Source organism: Botryllus schlosseri, chromosome 9 (assembly GCF_051294905.1).
Source record: "Botryllus schlosseri isolate E-star chromosome 9, Bs_hap1, whole genome shotgun sequence".
Lineage (NCBI taxonomy): Eukaryota > Metazoa > Chordata > Ascidiacea > Stolidobranchia > Styelidae > Botryllus > Botryllus schlosseri.
The window spans coordinates 7,424,723-7,445,714 of NC_137244.1; the positions used below are offsets into that span (position 1 = coordinate 7,424,723).

General features: G+C 39.6%; 1 protein-coding gene across 1 annotated transcript; it reads right to left on the bottom strand.

The window, feature by feature from the left end:
* Window positions 1-2,043: 2,043 nt before the first annotated feature.
* LOC145446606 (uncharacterized) lies at window positions 2,044-14,450 on the bottom strand. The gene is made up of 11 exons (XM_080324951.1): window positions 14,426-14,450; window positions 14,148-14,288; window positions 13,957-14,091; window positions 12,873-13,008; window positions 12,686-12,813; window positions 12,137-12,312; window positions 8,525-8,966; window positions 7,519-7,593; window positions 3,990-4,148; window positions 3,827-3,924; window positions 2,044-2,796 (listed from the first exon to the last, which is right to left on the bottom strand). The coding sequence occupies exons 1-11, from the start codon at window positions 14,448-14,450 to the stop codon at window positions 2,740-2,742; spliced, it is 1,572 nt and encodes a 523-aa protein (XP_080181077.1). The 3' UTR covers window positions 2,044-2,739.
* Window positions 14,451-20,992: the final 6,542 nt, after the last annotated feature.

Sequence of the window (20,992 nt, forward strand, 5' to 3'; positions counted from 1 at the left end):
CGGCAGATCAAATCAATGATGAGCTACACTTCAAAAATACCAAAGTGGAAAGGAGATCCTCAGATATATTAAAGGGGCATGGCCTTAGAATAAATCCACATCTACATAATACACATTCCACTGGTACACCAGATGCAGGAATTGACACGCAATTTTTGAACCTCACTGAAGAGCATTGGATACCCATTCTTTCTAGTCGCCCAAAAATGCAATGAATTACCGCCTCCAAATCTACACATGAGCACTAGGGCTCCTCAAAAATGACTTTTTCTCTCAAATCGTTCTGGCTACTTAATAAAATTGTTAGGTTACCTAATTTAAGCCTACACACAAAATTTGGTTCAATTCCAGCCAGTAACCGCTTTGCTACAGGAGAAGTAAGTTTCTATTTATTATATAAAAGTAAATGATAAAAAATTTGAAAATTTTCTGTTCACCCCATGAAAGTGTTAGGCTGTCTATAGAAACGATGCTCACCAAATTTGGTTCAATTCCAACCAGTGGAAGCGGAGTTATTGCCGTCGAAAAATTTGGATTTGAATAAAATAGTATTTACGGTGAGCACAACTATAATAAATAAACAAAGAATCGGTCACCGTAAATACTATTATATTGAAATCCAAATTTTTCGACGGCAATAACTCCCCTTCCACTGGTTGGAATTGAACCAAATTTGGTGAGCATCGTTTCTATAGACAGCCTAACACTTTCATGGGGTGAACAGAAAATTTTTAAATTTTTTATTATTTATTTTTATTCAATAAATAGAAAATTTCTTCCCCTGTAGCAAAGCGGTTACTGGCTGGAATTGATCCAAATTTTGTGTGTAGGCTTAAATTAGGTAACCTAACAATTTTATCAAGTAGCCAGTACGATTTGAGAAAAAAAGTCATTTTTGAAGAGCCCTAATGAGCACGCACACACACAGTCTCCTCCAAGTACTTGACCATCTGAGTCATTGCATTGGCTCTAATTGAACTTTGCTTCGATTGTTGCTTGTATAATTGAAAAGTCTTGAGTACATTGATTGCGGAGGATTTATTACCTCTTCACCACTGGATGATTTTGTACAATGCATTGCTACTATATACCATCGTCTGTTGTTTTTACGGCGGCATATCTGATATCAGATGAGTGCAACGAAAGCAGTGGAGACAAATAGCGATGTCGGCAGAATTCGTCAGATGCGTTGATCTAGTCATTACGATTCGCAAATTTCTTCGTCTTCAAGTCATATAAAATAAGCCAAGTCAATGACTTAGGCAGCGTCATGAGTAATGACTCGAGTTCAAGTCGAGTCAATCCAAATAATCACTCGAGTCGAGTCGAGTCATTTTCCCATTTCAAGAAAATGACTCGAGACAAGTCGAGTCACAAACAAATCGTGCCCCGAGTCATTACAACCCTGTTTGATCATTCAGATTTCAGATTGTCTTGATGCTTTTGCTTCCATTCCTATGCTCGTATCTACGTATTTTCCAGGGTTGTAACCAAATCACCAGGTTGCGAGTCACAAGTCAATCTCACTTTTATAGTATTGATTCGAGTCATTTTCAATTCACCACGGAGTCTAGTCCGAGTCCAAGTCAACTATAGTAGAGGGTCTAGTCCGGGTCATGGTGTTTTGACTCGGGTCCGAGTCCAAGTCATTATTTTCAGAGGCTAGTTTCAGCTCAATCCAGTTCAACCCACTTTTTCAACTCTGCCTCAGGTGATATAGAATGGCTCGCATATCGTAATTTTCCCCAGTCTTAACAGTTTCTGGCCCTATTACAATAAAATGTCTCTCTGGCAGTCCTATTCTCGAGTCATGTACAATAACTCGCGTTCAAGTCGAGTCAATACATAAATTTAACCGAGCCGAGTTGAGTCATTTTAAGAGTTTGACAAATTGACATTCCGTTTAAAGGGTTGAGAATGAATGGCATTTGACAGTAAGCTTATTCAAAGAAACCAGCCGCATCACGCTACACGCGGGTCAAAATGTTTCTCCTCCATATATCAATCGTCTCGTTTCGCTGTCATTGAGCTTGATAAGTCCACTTACTGCATATCCATAGCAATTTTTGCGAAAAGGCCTACCGATGCGAAATAAACACACAACACGAACAATTGAACATACTCGACAACAACAGCTCATACAAAGCAGTCGTATTTCAAAAACTTGCAGACTATATTAGTAGAAACAAACAACGCGCAGAAACAATACCGCCATAAAATGCCAACTCCAACACACGTGTACCCTAAAGGCACCTGCAATTTAATATTGAACTAAGACTAAGGTGTGGGAAGCGGTGAACGATCTTGTTCGGATAGGCAATAACAACTGGATCGACATCAGTTAAAAGTCCGTGGAAGATAGTAAAATGAACAGCAAACGTAACAATATGTAGGCCTATGCATGAATAGCGATATCTGATCAACTTGATACCAGCATAGTCAAACTTGGTCCTGATAAAAAATGTGGTCCGACAACTTTTCTGTCTCATCAAAATAACAGTTGTTTGCGAAAATATAAAATAGATTATATTATTGACGACACATTTGTAATCTGACATCCGCACATGAACTTTAGTGCTAGCTCGGCACGTTGCAAATGCTTATAAAACGTGAACATTAGGCAAAATTTGCATAGAAAAGGTAAAAGGCGAATTTCAAATCTCACGGGTAGGAACTTACAAAAAATGAATAATTTGACTATAAATCATGGCGCAGTACACCCTATGATGTAGTCGATGACTAACCACAAATCGTGTTTACTTCAGTTCCACATGATGGTGAATAACTTCCTTTTCGCTGAAGAAAACAGGTGGATTGTGAGTTGAAACTAACAATTTTGTGAATAAGTACTTAGATTCGACTTACATTCATGGGGAGGGGGGGATTTACAATGCCCTATCTTTATCGGCAAGAGATGTGATATTGATACAAAAGTTTTCAGTGTGACAGTTAGGCCTATCCAAAAAAAGTTTTTTTATGATCTCAGATCATGCTTGCTAGGCGGTAATCGCGAAGTTCTTACAGTTTTGAAGTTTTAAAATTATTATAAAATATACAAATAAATTATTCAAATTTTACTGGCAACCCCAGGAAATTATTACGTTATCTACAAAAACTATGTAAGACAAATCTGACTCAATGCCAACCGGTAGAAGCGAAGACATTGCAGTTGGAAATTTTGGATTTGAAAAATTAGCATTAACGGTAGATAATCCCATAACTATCAACGAAAAACTCAAATAACTTCGGTTCTTCAGGTTGGAATTGAGTCAAATTTGTTTTGCATCGTTTTATTTTTAAATATTTTATTATAAATTCAAAATTTTGAAACTCACACGCCTCGCGATTACCGGTTGAAATGGATTAAAAGTTGGTGTGAATATTTTTTAGGGAAGCAGATTATTTAATCGCCTAGTAAGCAATATTTGGAAGCATAAAGGTTTTTTGGACAGCCTTAATGTAGGTGCTATCTCGAAATGCTCATATCTCTTGCTTGAGTCCTAAGCATCAGTTTCATCGTTTCACTCAAATGAGTTGTTCATCGAATGAGTTACGATGTCAGGATATGGATAATGAAACCGGTACTTCTTACAAAACTATGCGTCTACGCAAAAAAAGTAGGTAATTCCAGGAATTGTACCATAGGTTCTTACCAGGGTATGACAGACATACATAGTAGATACACATGCAACAGGCCCATAGTAATACATACAACGTAAGAAGCCATCATAAAGCCGATAATCAATACGAGAAAACAGGTGAAAAAGTTGGGAATACGTTTTAGATCGACGCATATTCATAAAATTGCTTGATGTAGGCTACTTACTCTTTTTCTCGCTATCCATACGCCGACTAGAATTGAAACGATGATTAGTAAAACAATCAGCGGCACAACAAAAAGCACGACCGTCCGAAGGATTACGTCTGAAAACGGCATGATCAAGTTAGAAAGGTGAAACAGCATTGTGACTTAATATGAATCGAACTACCTCTGCACATAAATCCTTCTCTCTCCCGTTCCCGACAGGTTAAGCCATCGCAAGGGTTTTCCAGGCAGTAGTTGTACCTGGGACACAACTGATCGGGACATCCGTTTGTCCCAGGTATTGTGCAGTTACAATCGAATACCCGGTCATAAAAGTTCGATTCTAAAATACCAGATACTGAGAAATAGAGAATTTCAAAAGAAACGCAGATTTCTTTTGCAGGGTTGTATCAAATTCTAACGGTATGCGAAATATTTTTGTGATGGATGCATTTGTCCGTAGCATGTTTCATGGAGATCAGCGCTATCTACAAAAATCATACGAGGCTAGGTCCCCATGGTTTGATTCAAGTCGATAAATGGGGGTTCTTATGTATGTGCTGCACTGCACTTCCGTGTGTTGGTGTTAGTGCGGAGCGGATCGACAAATTCTTTAATCCGACTCCGACCCTGTTTTTCAATTCTCTGCTACGGCTCCGATCTGGCTCCAGCCGTATCCGATCCGGATCCGGTTAAAAATGAAAAAGTCCGACCGGATATCCAATCCGGTTCGAGTCTATGCTTCCCCTCCCTACACGATACGGTGGTTCCGTGAATTTATAAATATTGCGGGTTTATTTTCGCACTGTCTTGGCGGTTACTTGCGTGTGGTTGGGTACTTGGTTGGATGGTTGGTAGGTAGTAATTTAACTACAAAATTCATGCTTAGCAATAAAGAATCTAGCCGGATCAAAACAGGGCTGATCCGGCTCTGGCCAAAATTAAAAAATCCGACCGGATATCCAATCCGACTCCGGTACATGCTCCGCACTAAATGCGCGTTGATGGTGACGGCTGCCTAGGCCTATATGAGTGAATAAGGCAGTAAAATGGCATCATTCAAGCACAGCTCAACCCAGTGGCGGCTTGTGACAATATCGGGTGGTGGGGCAAGGGCTGCGAGCGACTTTTATCAACATGACGTCACAATGGCGTTTTCCAACGTAAAAAAGTAACTTTATGATGGTCACATGAATTTCCCGACAACAGTGATTTTAACGTAGGTGCCGCGAGAGGTTTGCCGGTGAGCCGTGACTTGAAGTGTGGTAACAAATGTTTTATTCATTTATTTTTAATCCAAGGATTATTTTACAAAATGTACGTGAACTAAGAATCGTCCCTATGCCACGAATCAAGTATCAGGTCATCCTTAGTAGCATGCGTTTTGATTTCATGGTAGAGTTATAGATTACGCAAATCGATAGACCCTAAAATCCGACCGTCACCCCAAATTCGAAATCCGGATCCAGTCCGGCCAGGTAAAAAAACATTGAAATCCTGCTCCGGATCCTGAACCGGACTGTGGCCATCTCTGGTTACGACCAGGTGATAATAGGCAACCAAAGCGGAGGCGACCGGCGTACGATTGGATCAATAGACTGGACAACTTCTAGACCTCTCATTTTCGCTCTAAAGGCAACTGCGTAAACTACGTACGGAATAAAGATTCAATATACGATTCATGTTCGCACTTGACTTGACCTGACTAATTCCAATGACTAGAACTCGAGAGATTGCGTAAGCCTGACTGGAAAGGTCAACGAGTTCGGACACATACGCAATTGTTATCTCATAGATTGGGCCTGTCATATTGAATCCAGAACATCAATTTGAATGGTCTTTGAAGAACTAAGGACAGCAGCCTCGGAACTTCGGTCTCGGAACAACGTAGGACATTTTGGCCTTGAAACTGGAGACTGTGACACAACACATACGGCTTACTGTCTATAAGTCTGCTGCGAAATCGCCGTTGGAAAATATATTAATATATAAATACATGAATAAAAGCCGTAACTTAGTATACTGTTACAAGAAATCATCGAGAAGTAGCATACGCAATCTCATAACCCATTCCGGCATGGTACACTGTCAAAATCAATGCAAACAGACGAACACCGAACTTTGAGTAAAATAGATCGAGGAATAGGCTGATCGAATGATCAGCTGTTAGCCGACATCGAAAATGAAATAGCTATCGCAATTGACAGGGGATTGTAAGCAAATGGTTTGAAGGCCACAATTTCACAGTGAAATGGACATTGGCGAACATGAAATTATATGAATATTTGAATGCAAACCGAGAATCTTGGTTAGCTGTTTCATGCGATCATCGAGATATACAATTGGAAATATCATCACCGATCTCGTTATGGAACGCAGACTATAGATTAGCACAGACCGACACCGGCTTTTGCGTGAGATCCGCAATGACGTAGGTAGGCTAAGTATCAGATCAGCGCGCATCTCTACCATACTCGACCTCGAAAACGAAATAACTGCCTCAATCATTGAGTGTCAACTTTAAGACTTGGCACCGCGTTCGATACTAAAATCAAGACATACCGTGTGAAAGCTCATGACAGATCTAGGTATGGAACATCGTTAAAATCAATAGAGACCAATAACGGCTTTTGCGTAAATTTGTTGGCGATAAATGAAGAGTCAGCTCTTACTCGACTTTGGAAACGAAATTACCACCCACATAGTTCAGAGACAAACTTAAAACTTGTTACAGCGGTCGATACTAACACTTACCGTGCCAAATGTCATGACCGATCTCGGTATAGAACATCGTCAAAATCAATGGAGACCAATACCGGCTTTTGAGTAAAATCTGTTTGCTGTACTATGTACATGATAGATCAGCACACACTGAACTTCCGAAACGGAATTACTACCATTATCTTTAAGTAGCAAGCCTGAAACTTGGAGCAGTGTTAAATACTACCTTCACGACATATCATACCAAGTTTCAAGAATTATCATGGTGCGAAACACCGTCAAAATCGACCTATACCAGCAAAGGTCGACTCAACGCATATTACGGTAACCGAGTTCAGATATAGATACGATTGTTACATCACACCTTAAGGGCGAGTAGGCATATTTGCCCCGGTTGCTCGGCCATTTTACGAATAGGAGAGAGTAAATCACCGTTTCTTTATTGTGCGCGGCTTTGAGAGAATAGATAGTGAAAGCTTGTTATGAGCGCTACCGGGGCAAGCCCCGGCTAGGCATTCACAAAGCGAAAACACAGAAGAGAATTCGATTTTCGCAGAGGCTTCGCTATGTATGGGCGTTTGCAAGCGAAAGCACATGAAGAACGCGAGTTTCGCTGTGATCTCGGTATATATTGATTGCTGTGCGTCTATAAATGGTTGAATTGTTATTGAACAGAATTTTAGGTGGGGCAATGCCCCAGTTGCCCTATAGGACGAGCCGCCACTGGCTCAACCTATAGACAAGATCGAATTTTTGGAGGCAGACTTCGACAGCTAATAAGTGATAACCCTTTGAAGTCAATTTCGCCATCCCCTTCCTAATTTCGATTCTGGATACGCATATGGCTGTGAGTAACTCGGAGATGCGCGCAGATTAATGAACATTTCCCATCGCTGGTCTAAACGAGGAATAAACTTTAAAATAGTGCACTTCGCGTCTATTATCGAAACTATTGGATTTTATGAACCAGAGTTTAGAGAACCTGAACTTACTTGCATAATTACGAGTGCACTGGGAGGCCGAACAATGTTTCCTCGTTGCATTTGAGCAGAGATTTTGACACACTTCTGGAAATAACAGAACAGCAGTGGAAGTGTTTTCTCTTCTTTCCATAGAAATTCGTGGGTTGATACGATTAAATGCCTTTTTTTTCTATATGCAGTCGACTCCGCTTAAATTGGAGAGGCTTGCTGCGCTGACTTTTGGCCGAATTAAGAGAAGAAACGGCTTTGTTCGAGTTAAGCGGAAAATCATTTGTTGGCTTCATGGTAAAGGCACACAACACATTCAATAACGGTAATAAATTAATTGCAACTACGCTATACTGCAGTAATTGATTCAGATCATATACAACGCACGTAGGGCTACATATGTACCTTCAGGTCAATTGTATTGTAAAAGTATATTCGATACCAGATAGGCTACTGTAAACTGTATTACTGTGTAACACACGAAGATAGGGTTCAAACAGTATGTTGTGATATCCTCACAGACGCAACTAACATCTTAACATTTTTCATCGTTCATTTAGGCGAGCATTTACCCCTTTCCACTAAACTTTTCTGTATCAATCTGTTCGGCAAGATCCATGTAATTGTACCCAATTAATAGCGACTTTGAAGCTATCACGGTCTGGCATAAGTTCATTGTCGATTTTTACTGCATGATTCGTTGATGTTTCACGATAATCGCTCATCCTTTGTTAAAACGAACGAAGTACTGTTTATTGTGCCTTAACCTAAGGATAGGAATTACCGAACTAATCAAGCGGATGATTGTCTGAATTAACCGGAGTTTCTATGTGCAATTTTTACTTTGGTCCGATCTTACAAAGGAATGTTACTGATGCTTGCTGGATAAATCAATCTGTGATACCACAGCAAACGGCACATTGATGTAAGAAAGCTGTTTCATTCTCATATTGTTCGGAGGGTTTTATTTCAGTGATTCAAAAGGGATGCAGAATAATATATTTTAAATATCGTTAGACATACTTACTTGGTTGTGTCGCAGATGAGCTAGTGGTATCAGAGGTGGGTTCTAATGAGGTAGTATGTATTGACGTGGTATGGGATTCCGTAGTCACGTGGGGTGTGGTTCTGCTAGTGCTCGTGACGATGACAGGTGACGATTCGACAGTGTTGGACGTCTCTGGAGTTTCCGTCAGAACAGGAGTAGTAGTATCTGTTATCGTTGTCGTGATCGCTCTAGTTGTCGTTGCGATCGTTGTAGTTGTTTTTATTGTGGTTGATGTTGTTGTTGATGATGGTGCTGCTGCGGTCGTCGTTGTTGAAGTTGTAGTGGTAAGCGGACTAAATAAGACGCTTCCACGTACCGCTTCACCTTCGCCCGCACTATTCCTAGGGACTACAGCGTAAGTGTATACACTCCCAGGGCAAAGATTCGAGATCGACACGGACTCCCCGCTGATGGTTCGGCTCTATACATGATAAAAACAAATGTGAATATTGGCGATAAGCCAGCAATTTTGATCACATTGCTTCAAAGTACTTTTATAAAATAGTGATAATATTATGATCGGAAATCAAATATGACCATTTGAAGAGCTTCTTGGAGGTACAGAACTTCAATATACAATTAAATAGTATATTCATATTGAAATGAACCCGAATATTTTCGGCTGACACTCGTCAGGGGTAATCGTCAGCAACTAGTAGATAATTGGAGAGAACATTGTATATCAACAATCGTATCACAAAATATGACGTCACCAGCATGAAATTTCGAATGAGAGAGCGTTCAATGTACTATTTTTAGGTGGTACACGAACTCCTTTTGTTGACAGAGTTTTGGTTGGTGTATTTTGATAAAAGTTGATTCCAAGGCACACAAATGGAATTGTGAACGACCTCGCCCTACGATTCGAAATCGGTCGTCTCGATAATTATTCGCACAAATCGGATTATCCAACAGATGTTTGCCGATGGCAGAATTAATGGCCTTTGATCGATCAGCATCAATCTTAAGTGGATGAGTTAAGGGTGAGCTTTTCACATCGCGTGACGCACGTGTTCTGATAAATCTGGGGACATGTTGGTTTATGCGGTCCTGCAGACGTCTTGACGTTCTTCCCACGTAGCCACAATCACAGTGGCACCTATATTCGTACACTACATTACTTTGTTGAAGTGCAGGAAGCACGTCTTTGCGTGTTGAAGGGAGCAGTTGTGTTGTTGTAAAAATCACATTGGTTTTGACTGTGTCGTAACATTTACCGACAGCAGAAATCAATTGTTTTTCAAAGCGGGTGGAAATGGGGCCAATCCAAGGTAGATGGATATAAACATCTTTTATTGTTCGTGCGGTGGGCTCTGTTCGTTTTTCTGCGTTAAATTGCGTTAATTTCCTCTCCATGCCGCGGCTGATGACGTGTTCAGGGTAACCGTTATCAAGTAAGATTTTTCGGATGTAGTCAAGTTCTAAACTCAGTTTGTTAGCCGAACATATCATCAACGCTCTATGCACGAGTGTGCCTATGAGGTTAATTTTTCTGCGTCGAGGACTGAATGAATTCCAGCGAAGGTATTGGCCTGTGAATGTCGGTTTCCTGAAAACAGACGTTTCAAATTTGTTGGTATTGCGCTTTTCAACTAATACGTCCAGAAATGATAATGAGTTATTGCGTTCTTTTATTATTGTGAATTGCAAGGCCGGGTGAAGCGAGTTTAAGCGAATGAGAAATTGGTCACACTCCGATTCATTCCTGAATATGACAAATGTATCATCTACGTATCGGCGGTACAATAGTGGTTTGGTGGACTCACGCTGGGAGAGAAGCTCGCCCTCGTAATACCCTACGAAAATGTTGGCCAAAATAGGTCCCAGGGGACTACCCATGGCTAAGCCGTCTATTTGGCGAAACATGACCTCGTTAAAGCTAAATTCCACGGAGCAAGTTGCCGCTTTTAAAAGTTCAACAAAGACGTTACGCGGGATTGATGGTGGTGGTAACTTACCACCGTGCAGCGCGTTGGCACAAATATCAATAGTCTCATGCAGCGGTATACAATGTTCTTTCCAATTCTCTACTAGTTGCTGACGATTACCCCTGACGAGTGTCAGCCGAAAATATTCGGGTTCATTTCAATATGAATATACTATTTAAATATGACCATGTAGAGGACTTTGAGACAGGAGCATGCGATATCTTGTTGTTAAGAAGCCCATCATTCTAGTCATAATATGCGTTAAAAAGGATACGGAGCATTGGATACAAATATTGGGTAGACGTATTGCTGGCAGGCATGCGTGTGTGTCACGTTTTCTGTTTCCCGTTATTTTGACCTCTAAGGTCGTTTACGCCACTTAATGAACACGAAGAAATTCCGCTTGGGCGTGAGTTCATAATTGGACGACATGGATCTTATTAAACAAGCTGATTAGTTCATACTAGCTACTTCACATCCAAATATGATGGTTTGAGACGAGTGAAACCTAAAAAGCTTCCCGCGATTCTAGCCCGTGCTTGAAAATCATCGGTAGGCTACTTTACTCTCGGGAACACTGACATTAAACCAAATATAAGCTATGCAACCACGGGTGTTATCTTGGTATTCAAAAATACTCGTTGTTTGGTGTAACTGTCACATATTCGATGCTTATTGTATTACAGGGTTGGCCAGCCTTTTCGACCAAAGGCCACATGAGATTTACGTTTGGACCACTTGAAATTTGATGACCTTTTTTCGTCGTCCGGTAGGAGCAAACCGGAATAGGTATCGGTAAAATTCTGGCTTATATTGCTACGCATCGAAATCGATAACAATCCTGTCATGAAAACTCAGCGACCAACGTTGCCGTAGCTGCGCAAGGCGCGGAATTTTTTCATAGTTTACGAATGAATTCGGTCAATAATAATAATATTGTATTTGCTGGTCCCCTCTGTAGGCCGCTGGGCTCATTTGGCAAGGACAGGATTATTCGGCGCTTGAACATATCAATATTTGAGATTTCGGTGAACATGCGTCATCATTTGGAGCAAAGGTTTGATTGCCGACGATCTTTCTGTGATTGCAGACGCGACGTCACATGTATGATGACACGTTCCATCATAATTATGAATTTAGACTCGATTTCGTTAATTAGGCGTATTTTCTAATTTTCGCGAGGGCACCAATACTAAAAGCAAGAAATCGAGTGAAAATGAATCGCGTGAAGTGCTAAGAAAGTCATTAAATAAATCATTCTACTTTTTGGTCGTATACAAAGATCCACGCAAAATTTGACTGGCCCCTGGCTACGCCAATGCGTCGGAAATCATATTTTAGTCATCGACATACCAAATTTCGCTGTCAGGCTGATCATATGGGTGGCCTGGCAAGTTCAAAATAAATTACGTGGGTCATTTTTTGTTTGTTGATAATATAACCAATTTCGAGAATTACCTCGCGGGCGACTCAAAACCTTCTCATGTGCCACGGGTTGGCTGCCCCTGTTCTAATACATTGACGGAAAAGCTGTAATATACAGTATTACAAATATTTATACCGTATTCTATCCTATAAATCAGTCAACTCGATTAGAGTTCACGGCCAGCAACATTCTCGAAATATATAGATATTGTATTGTAATGAGCAAGAGATGTCTTACTACGCTGGTGGCACATGCCAATCTGCCGACAAATTTCAAAATATTTGCGGTTTGTAGAGAATTTCTTCCAATCGCAATGTCGACGCGTACGTCTTCTGTTCCACGAGAATTCCTCCACGAGCAGACCAAAGCCGAATCGGTAGATTCGTAGTTGAAGCCCGTGACTGGTCCAGGCACTGTTAGAATGCAAACGAACTAATAGAAAAATAATACGCTGACTCGGGACCTACTATCTATTTCGGGAGTAGGCTACTCAATATTCACGCATAAATCAATGTCTACTAGCATAAGATTGGATATTTTAAATATAGCGATCATTGTAATCTTGCTCAGCATATAATTATATCACCCAGCCTCCTCATGTCGTCACGAATTAGTCGAATGAAAATAATGGTAAAATTCCATCTCAACACTGCAGCGATGAAGCAGATAAATTAGTCATTAGCAAATAGTGATTGAAATTTCTGGATATCAACCCATATGATTAATCGAGCACATGATCTGCTGCCTGTGTAAATGATAAAAAAGAAATCCAGTAAAGATACGTACAAGTATAACTCGTAGAGCACTTCGTTGCTAATCCTGGAGAAGTCGCTTGACAAAACGTAAGGGTAATGCAAACCTCATATAGATAGCCAGCACCAAGGCCCGAGAATTCCAACCGTGAATCCGTTGTGCTAAAAACAGGAGATAATTACTTTCGCTTCCCTGAAACAATTTCCAGATTTTTCCATACCTGACGTTCCTGTTGTCTTCAATGTTGAGACCTTTAAACGTGACCAAGTATTCAGTGCCGTTGTATGGTTTGTCCCAAGATGCTAGTATTGAATCAAGTGAAGCTCCTAAACTTGGTGTTGGTGTCTCATATGGTGCTAAGAAATTAGAAAACAAGTATAATTTACAAGGCAACTGGCATAAATAAAATTACTATGACAAGGATAATCAAATATACAAACTTACACCATGTCTTTCATTGTAGTGATTGGCAAGGTTGTGTCTAATCATTGGCATCGAAAATCGTACATTCCTTAAGATAGGGAGGTCTAAATATTTGTACGGCTCTCGCAGGTGACACGCGAACGGGTTTCGCGTGATTTAGGATAAAACCGTAAACTTTTTCAGCCTCCATGATCTTATCTACTATGGTAAATCAAGCTACGCGTGAAGATTTGGAATGGCCTATAACAAATAACTGATAACAAGTGGGTTGGCTAACGAACATGGACTAAATGCATCCCGAAGGTACGCCTTAGCTCACTCATTGGACCAAAGATTGCGCTTCGAACGACCTAATTGCATGGATTCATATGGGGTCCGAACAACGGAAAGCCTGCGAACTACATGCGGACGAGCGCCCGAAGCCCAGTTTGGTGTGCCTAATTTGTAAAATAAATCAATGTTACAGAGTCTTGTGGATGCTATTAGACAAGATCAGTTCCCCTGCTCGATAGATTTGCGCTGAAAATGTGCTCTCTGTTCGGTAGCAGACACATGAGCGGAAGTATTTTCTCGCGTATGAAGAGACCGAAAAGCGACTTCTAGAAAATAATTACAGAAAGAAACATCGATGCCTGCGTGCACCGACCGATTTCCGAAATTAAATCACACATTGCCCATCCAGTAGATCCTTGTACTAGGAAATTTCTGAGTCTACATATGTATCTATTGCTAACAGCTAATTTTATTTCAAATATCAGATGAATACGATATGTTTGCTCAAGTTGTATTGTCTAGAGACCACAATTATTATTCTCCAGTTAGCTCCGCCTTTACCATAAATCACACATAGATCCAAGTAGATTAGTAGAAGATACACTCACCGACAAGAATCGTATCATTGTTGATTACGAAGTTTGTAGAAGCATCATATAAAACTATACGATATATTAATCCCGGTATAAGATCCGTTACATTGGTGCCTGTATCATTGATAATAATAGTGAAGAACTTTCGCTCTAAACAGAAACAATTATAAATATTTTCATAGCACGAATTAGATGTGCAAGATTACCTGCTGGTATGTCTTCACAAGCTGGAATAGATGTAATATTTCCGTCGTAATTTGTTATAATCCCAGTTATTTCTGTATCAACTAACGAACAATTGATAAATGAAACTATACTGGATTGGGATTGTTGTACTGAACAATTGGCTGCAAAAGAATGGGGGCATGATGAATATTTTGAAGTGATGATATAACTCTCAATTATTGGGCGACTCCGATATGTTCATATGTTTATTGATGTGCGGGTGACACATATACATAATATATATCTATACGATAATTACTATGAATGCGTGATAATGTAGTCATTGTTAAATCAATTATTATAAATAATAAAATATTAACACTGATCAACTCGTATTTTTAAGCAAACAAAGTAAGAGTGATTTTGGGGGTTATGAAGTGCACTGATTCCGAATATGATCTTATATTTTTTCAAATTGGCTCTTGTTTTTGAGATAATCCATGGGGCTATTTTGACCAAAATCTCCCATTTCCGCTGTAATGGCTGGATAGAAAATCGGCTCAGTCGTACTATAAAGTTTAGAAATTCAATCTATTTGATATTTTTACACACAGAAGACTCTTTTAAATCAAACTACAGCGACAGCACTATATTTAGGCGGATTCGATTTATCATGGTTATAGACCAGTCGGTCGGGAACCTATGGCTCGCGAGCCATATATGGCTCTTTTGCGTAAAGGATATGGCTCTTTGCCAAATATTTATTTTTGTACTGAATTTATCGATATTGCAGCTCCTTGTTAGTAAATTTTGATCACGGCCAGAATAATTATTGTCGTGACAGTATACACATGTCTTTGAGAGGTAAAGAAAATACCGTCTTCAGGTTTAGGGTCTCGCAACCCCTCTTTTCAAAATCCTCACATTTAAGTTACCATCGCGCCGGCGACCAATATCACTTGCCAATATCACTTCTATTTACTGGACTCGAATTCTTGGACTGTGCGATACGTTGATTTATCAAAGAGAATAGCAGATATGGCGACGCCCATATCACAACGTAGTTTTCAAATACACATTTTCTTTCTGATCTACGGCGCGAAATGAATGACATTGACGTGAAATTCGTAATTACAAACTCGAATTACGATTTTTCAATTGTGACGTAACAGTTGCTTGAAATGTATGGCACTTTGGGAGTTGAAATGGAAAAAAATAGGGCCAATATGACTCTTCGGACAAAAAACGTTCCCGACCCCTGTTATAGACTGTCACGGATATCATGTACATAAATAAACTCCAATAATGTACGCAAGTATTTGCTTAGATACTAAAATAACGTGGCATTAATTCAATCATGTTTACGTCAACCACCTATTGTAAATTTGAAATAATCAGTTGGAATATAATATTACTTATTTATTATGAAGCACAATTGTTTTTGTACGATTTTCTCCTGCAAGCAATTTAGTGCAGTTTCTCGGAAGGTTCCCGCAATGGTCTGCCATAATATGTTCATTTCATCTGCCCCTATATCTTTTGTCTGTCGTTTTGATGCCTTGGTTGAACCTCTCCCCTTGATAATCAACAAGATCATCAGGAAATATATCAAGATGACTGAACAGGAAGTGAACTTTTATGCTCATGTTTTTTCCAAGTTTTTCATATTCAGATACGATTTTTCGGACCAACTGTTTGTAGTTGGGTGCTTTGTGATCATCTAAAACAGTGGTTCTCAACCTGGGGGGCGGGGGGGCTCTCAGGGGGGCGCGAGAAATTGACAAAGTCTGTATGAATTCTGACTAAACATGTGTTTCATAACCATTCTGAGAAGACGATTGTTGAAGATTAAACTTATTTCGTATTCAAGAAAGCTCGCCAAATTCAAACTCCAGCAGCCGCGCTCAATGGAGAATAGGCCGATTTCAACTTCATTTGAGCAATTTTTTTATATTCTTTGAAGATTTAGAGCAGTCCCCACGTGTAAGTCATTCATTAATTCATAGCTTCGGCAGTAGCCTAAAGCTTGGTGCGCTGGGTAGCTATAGTTAATAGCTGGCGAACTGCACTGCCTAAGAGAGACTTAGATGCAATGTTAGTTGCCCGGTTTCGCCCTCAATTAAGCTACCCTAAGTCAACACAATTCAATTCAATTCCAAAACTGATCAAATTTAGCGTGACAGTACAGAACGATTCCGTTCTCTCTGTAGTCACCACCAGCATTAGGATTGGTCTCAGTGCAACCTACCTTGAAATAAATTGATGTCCTGTTTTTTTGCTATTTTCAAACAGGTTTGGGGAAATTTGTCAGAAATGTTAAAGACTAAACAACTAGAATGCGGATTTAAACTTTGCGTAAGACATACCATATGTATACTATTAGATCAGGGATGGGCAACCTGCGGTCGTAGAAGGTGATTTGTGCGGCCGTCGACACCTAATTCAATTAGTATGTATTGGCGGCCGTCGACATGCAAACGAAAATTACGAATTCACTGCCAAATCAACCAAGAGATTTTATTTAATCTTGAAATTTTCTTCGCGCTCCGAGCAATTCAATCTTACTTCATTTTTCGATTTTAATATGGTAGCATCCTTCTCAATCTGAGCCGAAATCGGTATCGTGTGCTCCTCGCGAAGGGAATTTGTTGATGGTACATTTAGGCGATTTCAATAATTTCCACTATTTCCACTACCTATACAATCGACAATCTTGATGGGGGGTCAAGAAATAACAGCATGCAATAACAATAATAATAATAATAATAACAATTGGCCCACTCCAAGATGCATTATCATTTATAACTTGCCCTAAATTTTCGAAAGCACTCCCTCCATGAACCCTACCTTTGAATCTGATCACATGTGTCGGGAAAGGATAAATATTTGATAGTAATATGTGATACTGCTACTATTAATTACGGAATTCATTCGTGAATCTGAAAAATTTTCGCGCCTCTGCGCGACTATATGCAATCCCAGCAATTATTCATAACATTGCCACTCGCGATTTTGGTGCTTGCAATAAGCTGTTGTGTAAAGTAAAATAGTCCGGAGTTCACCGAAGATAAATATGGACAGATTAACATAGGTATATTGCGTCCAGTTAGTTTATTACGGCCATGCCCTGGAATGCGACCTTATGCTAAGACATAAGTAATCGAAATGCGGCCGGGGTTAGGAAAAAGGTTGCGTATCTATGTATTAGATGATGTGCTCTTTTTGACGTGACGATAAGTGTAGGAGGGGGGTCAGGGGGGGCGCAATTTTTTGGACCATCGCCAAGGGGGGCGCATGTCCAAAAAGGTTGAGAAACGCTGATCTAAAAAGTTTACTACATCTCAGGATAAATTCCACTGCAGTGAACTCCTTCCTAATATGAAATTGTAATCTTTCATCCGTATTCGAATCTGAGATCTATTAATGATACCAGATTTAAGATTCTCGTTTGATTGCAATACTATAGGTATACACACTTTGTTGACTCAGCGGAAAATTATCAATTTACAAGTCAAAAGAAATGAGACGCATATGAGTATTGTGGTTAGGTTTTTCAAAGACACATTCTGTAGCTTTATAGTCCTCTTTATTCTAGGTAGAATGACCAATTGATACATGAGAATATGTATTTTCATTGTGCAAAAGTACAATTTTTAGGCTTGACAAACTGCTTTTTTGACAAACAATAAATATGTCGCACCAGGTCATGTTAATAATGATAGGATGACCGAGAGCGACATGATGGTTTGTCATAGTAAATTATCTTTTTATGTGCAGTATAAAATTTAAAAAACTACGATTTTCTTCCTATCAAGTGAAATATTCAAGGGTAAATACAGTAATCTTGGGCTTTTTGGGGTTATAAATATCTTTCGAACAAGAGCCAATCTGGAAAAACTAATGTGATATTCGTAATAGGCAACCTCGAAAACACCAGAAACGGCTCTCAGATGTTCTGCCAAAGATCTTTTTTTATTCATTTTGTTGACCAGTGTAATTAATATATTGCACCGCATTAGCGCCGTTGATCGTGAAGATCGCCCATTACCAAATTCACATATCGCCGTTTAGTTTTTGTATGTCTGTAATTAATAAATCAATATATGATTCGCCGTTCCACTACTACTTCATTCACTACTGCTTTATCACTGGGCTTTGGACGTATGTATAAGACCAAAAACTTGGTATGAGCAAGTGAGGTATATATTGGTATTGCAGAGAAGCAAGCATTACAGGAGGCTGCCTCGTATGATGTTGGTACCCATGAATATACGGACGTAAAGTTCGGTACGTCATAGTGTGTGAAGCGATGTTGATAACAGATCCAACAACGCACTCGCTACGGAATTGCTGCTTAGAACTATAAACTTGTGGTACAATCGTCTCCTGCGCGACACTCAGTTACCGACAGAAATGAGGCTTTCAGTGCTGCTTGTCTGAAGTATGAAATCGACTTGATGTTGATATCGAAATATTGCTGTGGAATTGAATACAACTATGGAGAACTCAACTTGTGTGATCAACAGTTATCTGAAAATTAGCTGTTCACTATACTCTATTATAAGTTAGATTGTTTCACGTGCAGTGATGCGCATTCGTTACATAATAACATCGCGAACAAAGCTTCCCTGCCATACATGGCAGTTAAATCTAAGCCAGTGAATTCACCAATGCTAGGTATAGTGGTCGAATTTCCGTAATGAAGTAGTTAGATGGGGAATGGAATCAAATAGAAACAACTCACGCAGACACATTCCGTTGCGCCTAATGAATCCATCATTGCACTCACAGTGAGAACCATTACCATAGCTTCCGCTATTGCACTCGCAATAATAGCTCCCAGGAACGTTGATGCATGAAGCGTATGGATGACAATCTAGAAAAGGATTTACCAATTACCAAAATATTGGACTAAGGGAACAATTCAAATTATGCATCGAGCAGATGCAGATCATAATGGCTGGAGGTAATATAAATTCAAACATTTATGACCGAAGCAGCACTTCGCCAGGCTTCCAAAATCGTCGGTCTTGGGTCTCTACAGGGTAATCAACCAACTTATGGAGGCCTCGCGCCCAGCCCCCCCCTGAACGGCAAGTTGACAGCCCCAGTTCATTGTTGTGAAATAGCACCGTGTATACTTTATCTGGTCGCCCGCAGCGCGACAAAATCGATATAAAAAATTCATTCATTTAAATTTTTAGATATTTCTATATATTTTTATCCTCTTTCATTCCACGTGATCAGACTCACAGGTAGAGTTGATGGAGGTTGCGTCTTGGGTGTAATGTAGGTCACAATATTACTACAAAATTTAAATAACTATACATGTACGCCGTACGGCATGGGTAGGCACATTTTTTAGCTCGCGGGCCGCACTATATAAAATTGGGATACCAAGCCAAAATTCAATATTGGTATTTCATTATACAGTGAACGACAACATGGAAGTGATATAATATAATATATGCGTATTTGTATATTTAAAACAAACCAAACGTTGATTTGATGAAAACGTACACGCGTCAGAAACGTTGACGAGAATTTACTAGCTTGTTGTCCTCATTGTCAAAATTAGGGATGAAAGTCGGTTTCCCTATTTTTAGAACTGGAGGTAAATTTGAGTCTGTGAGCAGCAATCTGTTCATAGATTTGCTGATCGTACTTTTGATTTAACTCCAAGACACACAATGCTGACAGCATCATAACCATGTTACCTTTAGATGCGCTTCTACAATATATAAATATTAGAAATATAAATACTCCTACACATGCAACGGACCAATCAATCAAACACAATCGCAAATAAGGTTTTTCCAAGTGCACCAATCTAACATCACACTCGCGAACAGAATTAAGTAATTTACGTTTCACTTTATGTGATGTTTAACAATTGAAACCTTTCAAAAAGCATGTGCCGTGTGGTCGGGCTATCGTGACATCAATGAAATGAAAAAATAGTATGGTAAGAATATAATTTATCATTGTTATGGTGAAATATATATTAGGAAAAGGTTTAATCAATTACCCACAGTAATTTGATTTTTAGTGCGCATTTATCAATAATTTTATGTTTCTTGAGCCGTTCGCGGGACGCACAAAACGGTGTTGCAGGCCGTAGTTTCCACACCCCTGATCTACGGGGAGTGTTGTTATTAATTACTCTGTTGCATGTTGTTATTTCGTGACCTATCAATGGCTAATAGCTATATATAGTCAAAAGATATTCGATCGCTAAACCGTACCAGGCTAAACATAAAGAAAACCTCTTTCGATTCCAATAAGTTTACATATCTTCAGGCGGTGCATCATTTGCGAAGATTGCCAAGACAGGACTAGTAAACGCCGGCCATTAAAAATACCTATATACACAATAGACAATTGGACAAATACATCTATCGAAGGTCCCGGCCAAGGTTTTCTCGCCGCAGATGTTTTTGACGGCACACTTCGCGGAGTCTCAATGTTGGAGGAAACTCCATATGCCTTGCACTGTTAAAAATATTCTATGCCAAATTACTGGTCTGGTCCTGGCAGCAGTTTTACGACTCTGAGACCGGTAAATTTGAATAATATTTTCCCGTAAATATTATTGGCCGTAATTTATTTTTACAAAGACTGACTGTTAAATTTTTTACGGAAAATCCCCGTTACCTGATGTAACGGAAAACGGCTGTAATACCAAGTTACTGGTCTGGTCCAGTGCAGCAGTTTTACGCTGATGAGACCAGTAAATTCGAAATAACTCTCCCCGTAATATGATGTTACATATGCTGACCGTAAGAAATTTTACGGAAAATTTCCGTAACTAAAGGTAACAGAAATCTGCTGTAATATCAATATACTCGTCTGGTCCCTTGCAGCAGTTTTACGTTCCTGAGACCAG

Coding starts and splice junctions, on each gene's coding strand:
- LOC145446606 (XM_080324951.1), bottom strand. CDS start 14,450: ATGACTACATTATCACGCATTCATA. Junction 14,092..14,147: donor TTGTGAAGACATACCAGCAG/GTAATCTTGCAC, acceptor GTTTCTGTTTAG/AGCGAAAGTTCTTCACTATT. Junction 2,797..3,826: donor TATGGATAGCGAGAAAAAGA/GTAAGTAGCCTA, acceptor TGTTTTCTTCAG/CGAAAAGGAAGTTATTCACC.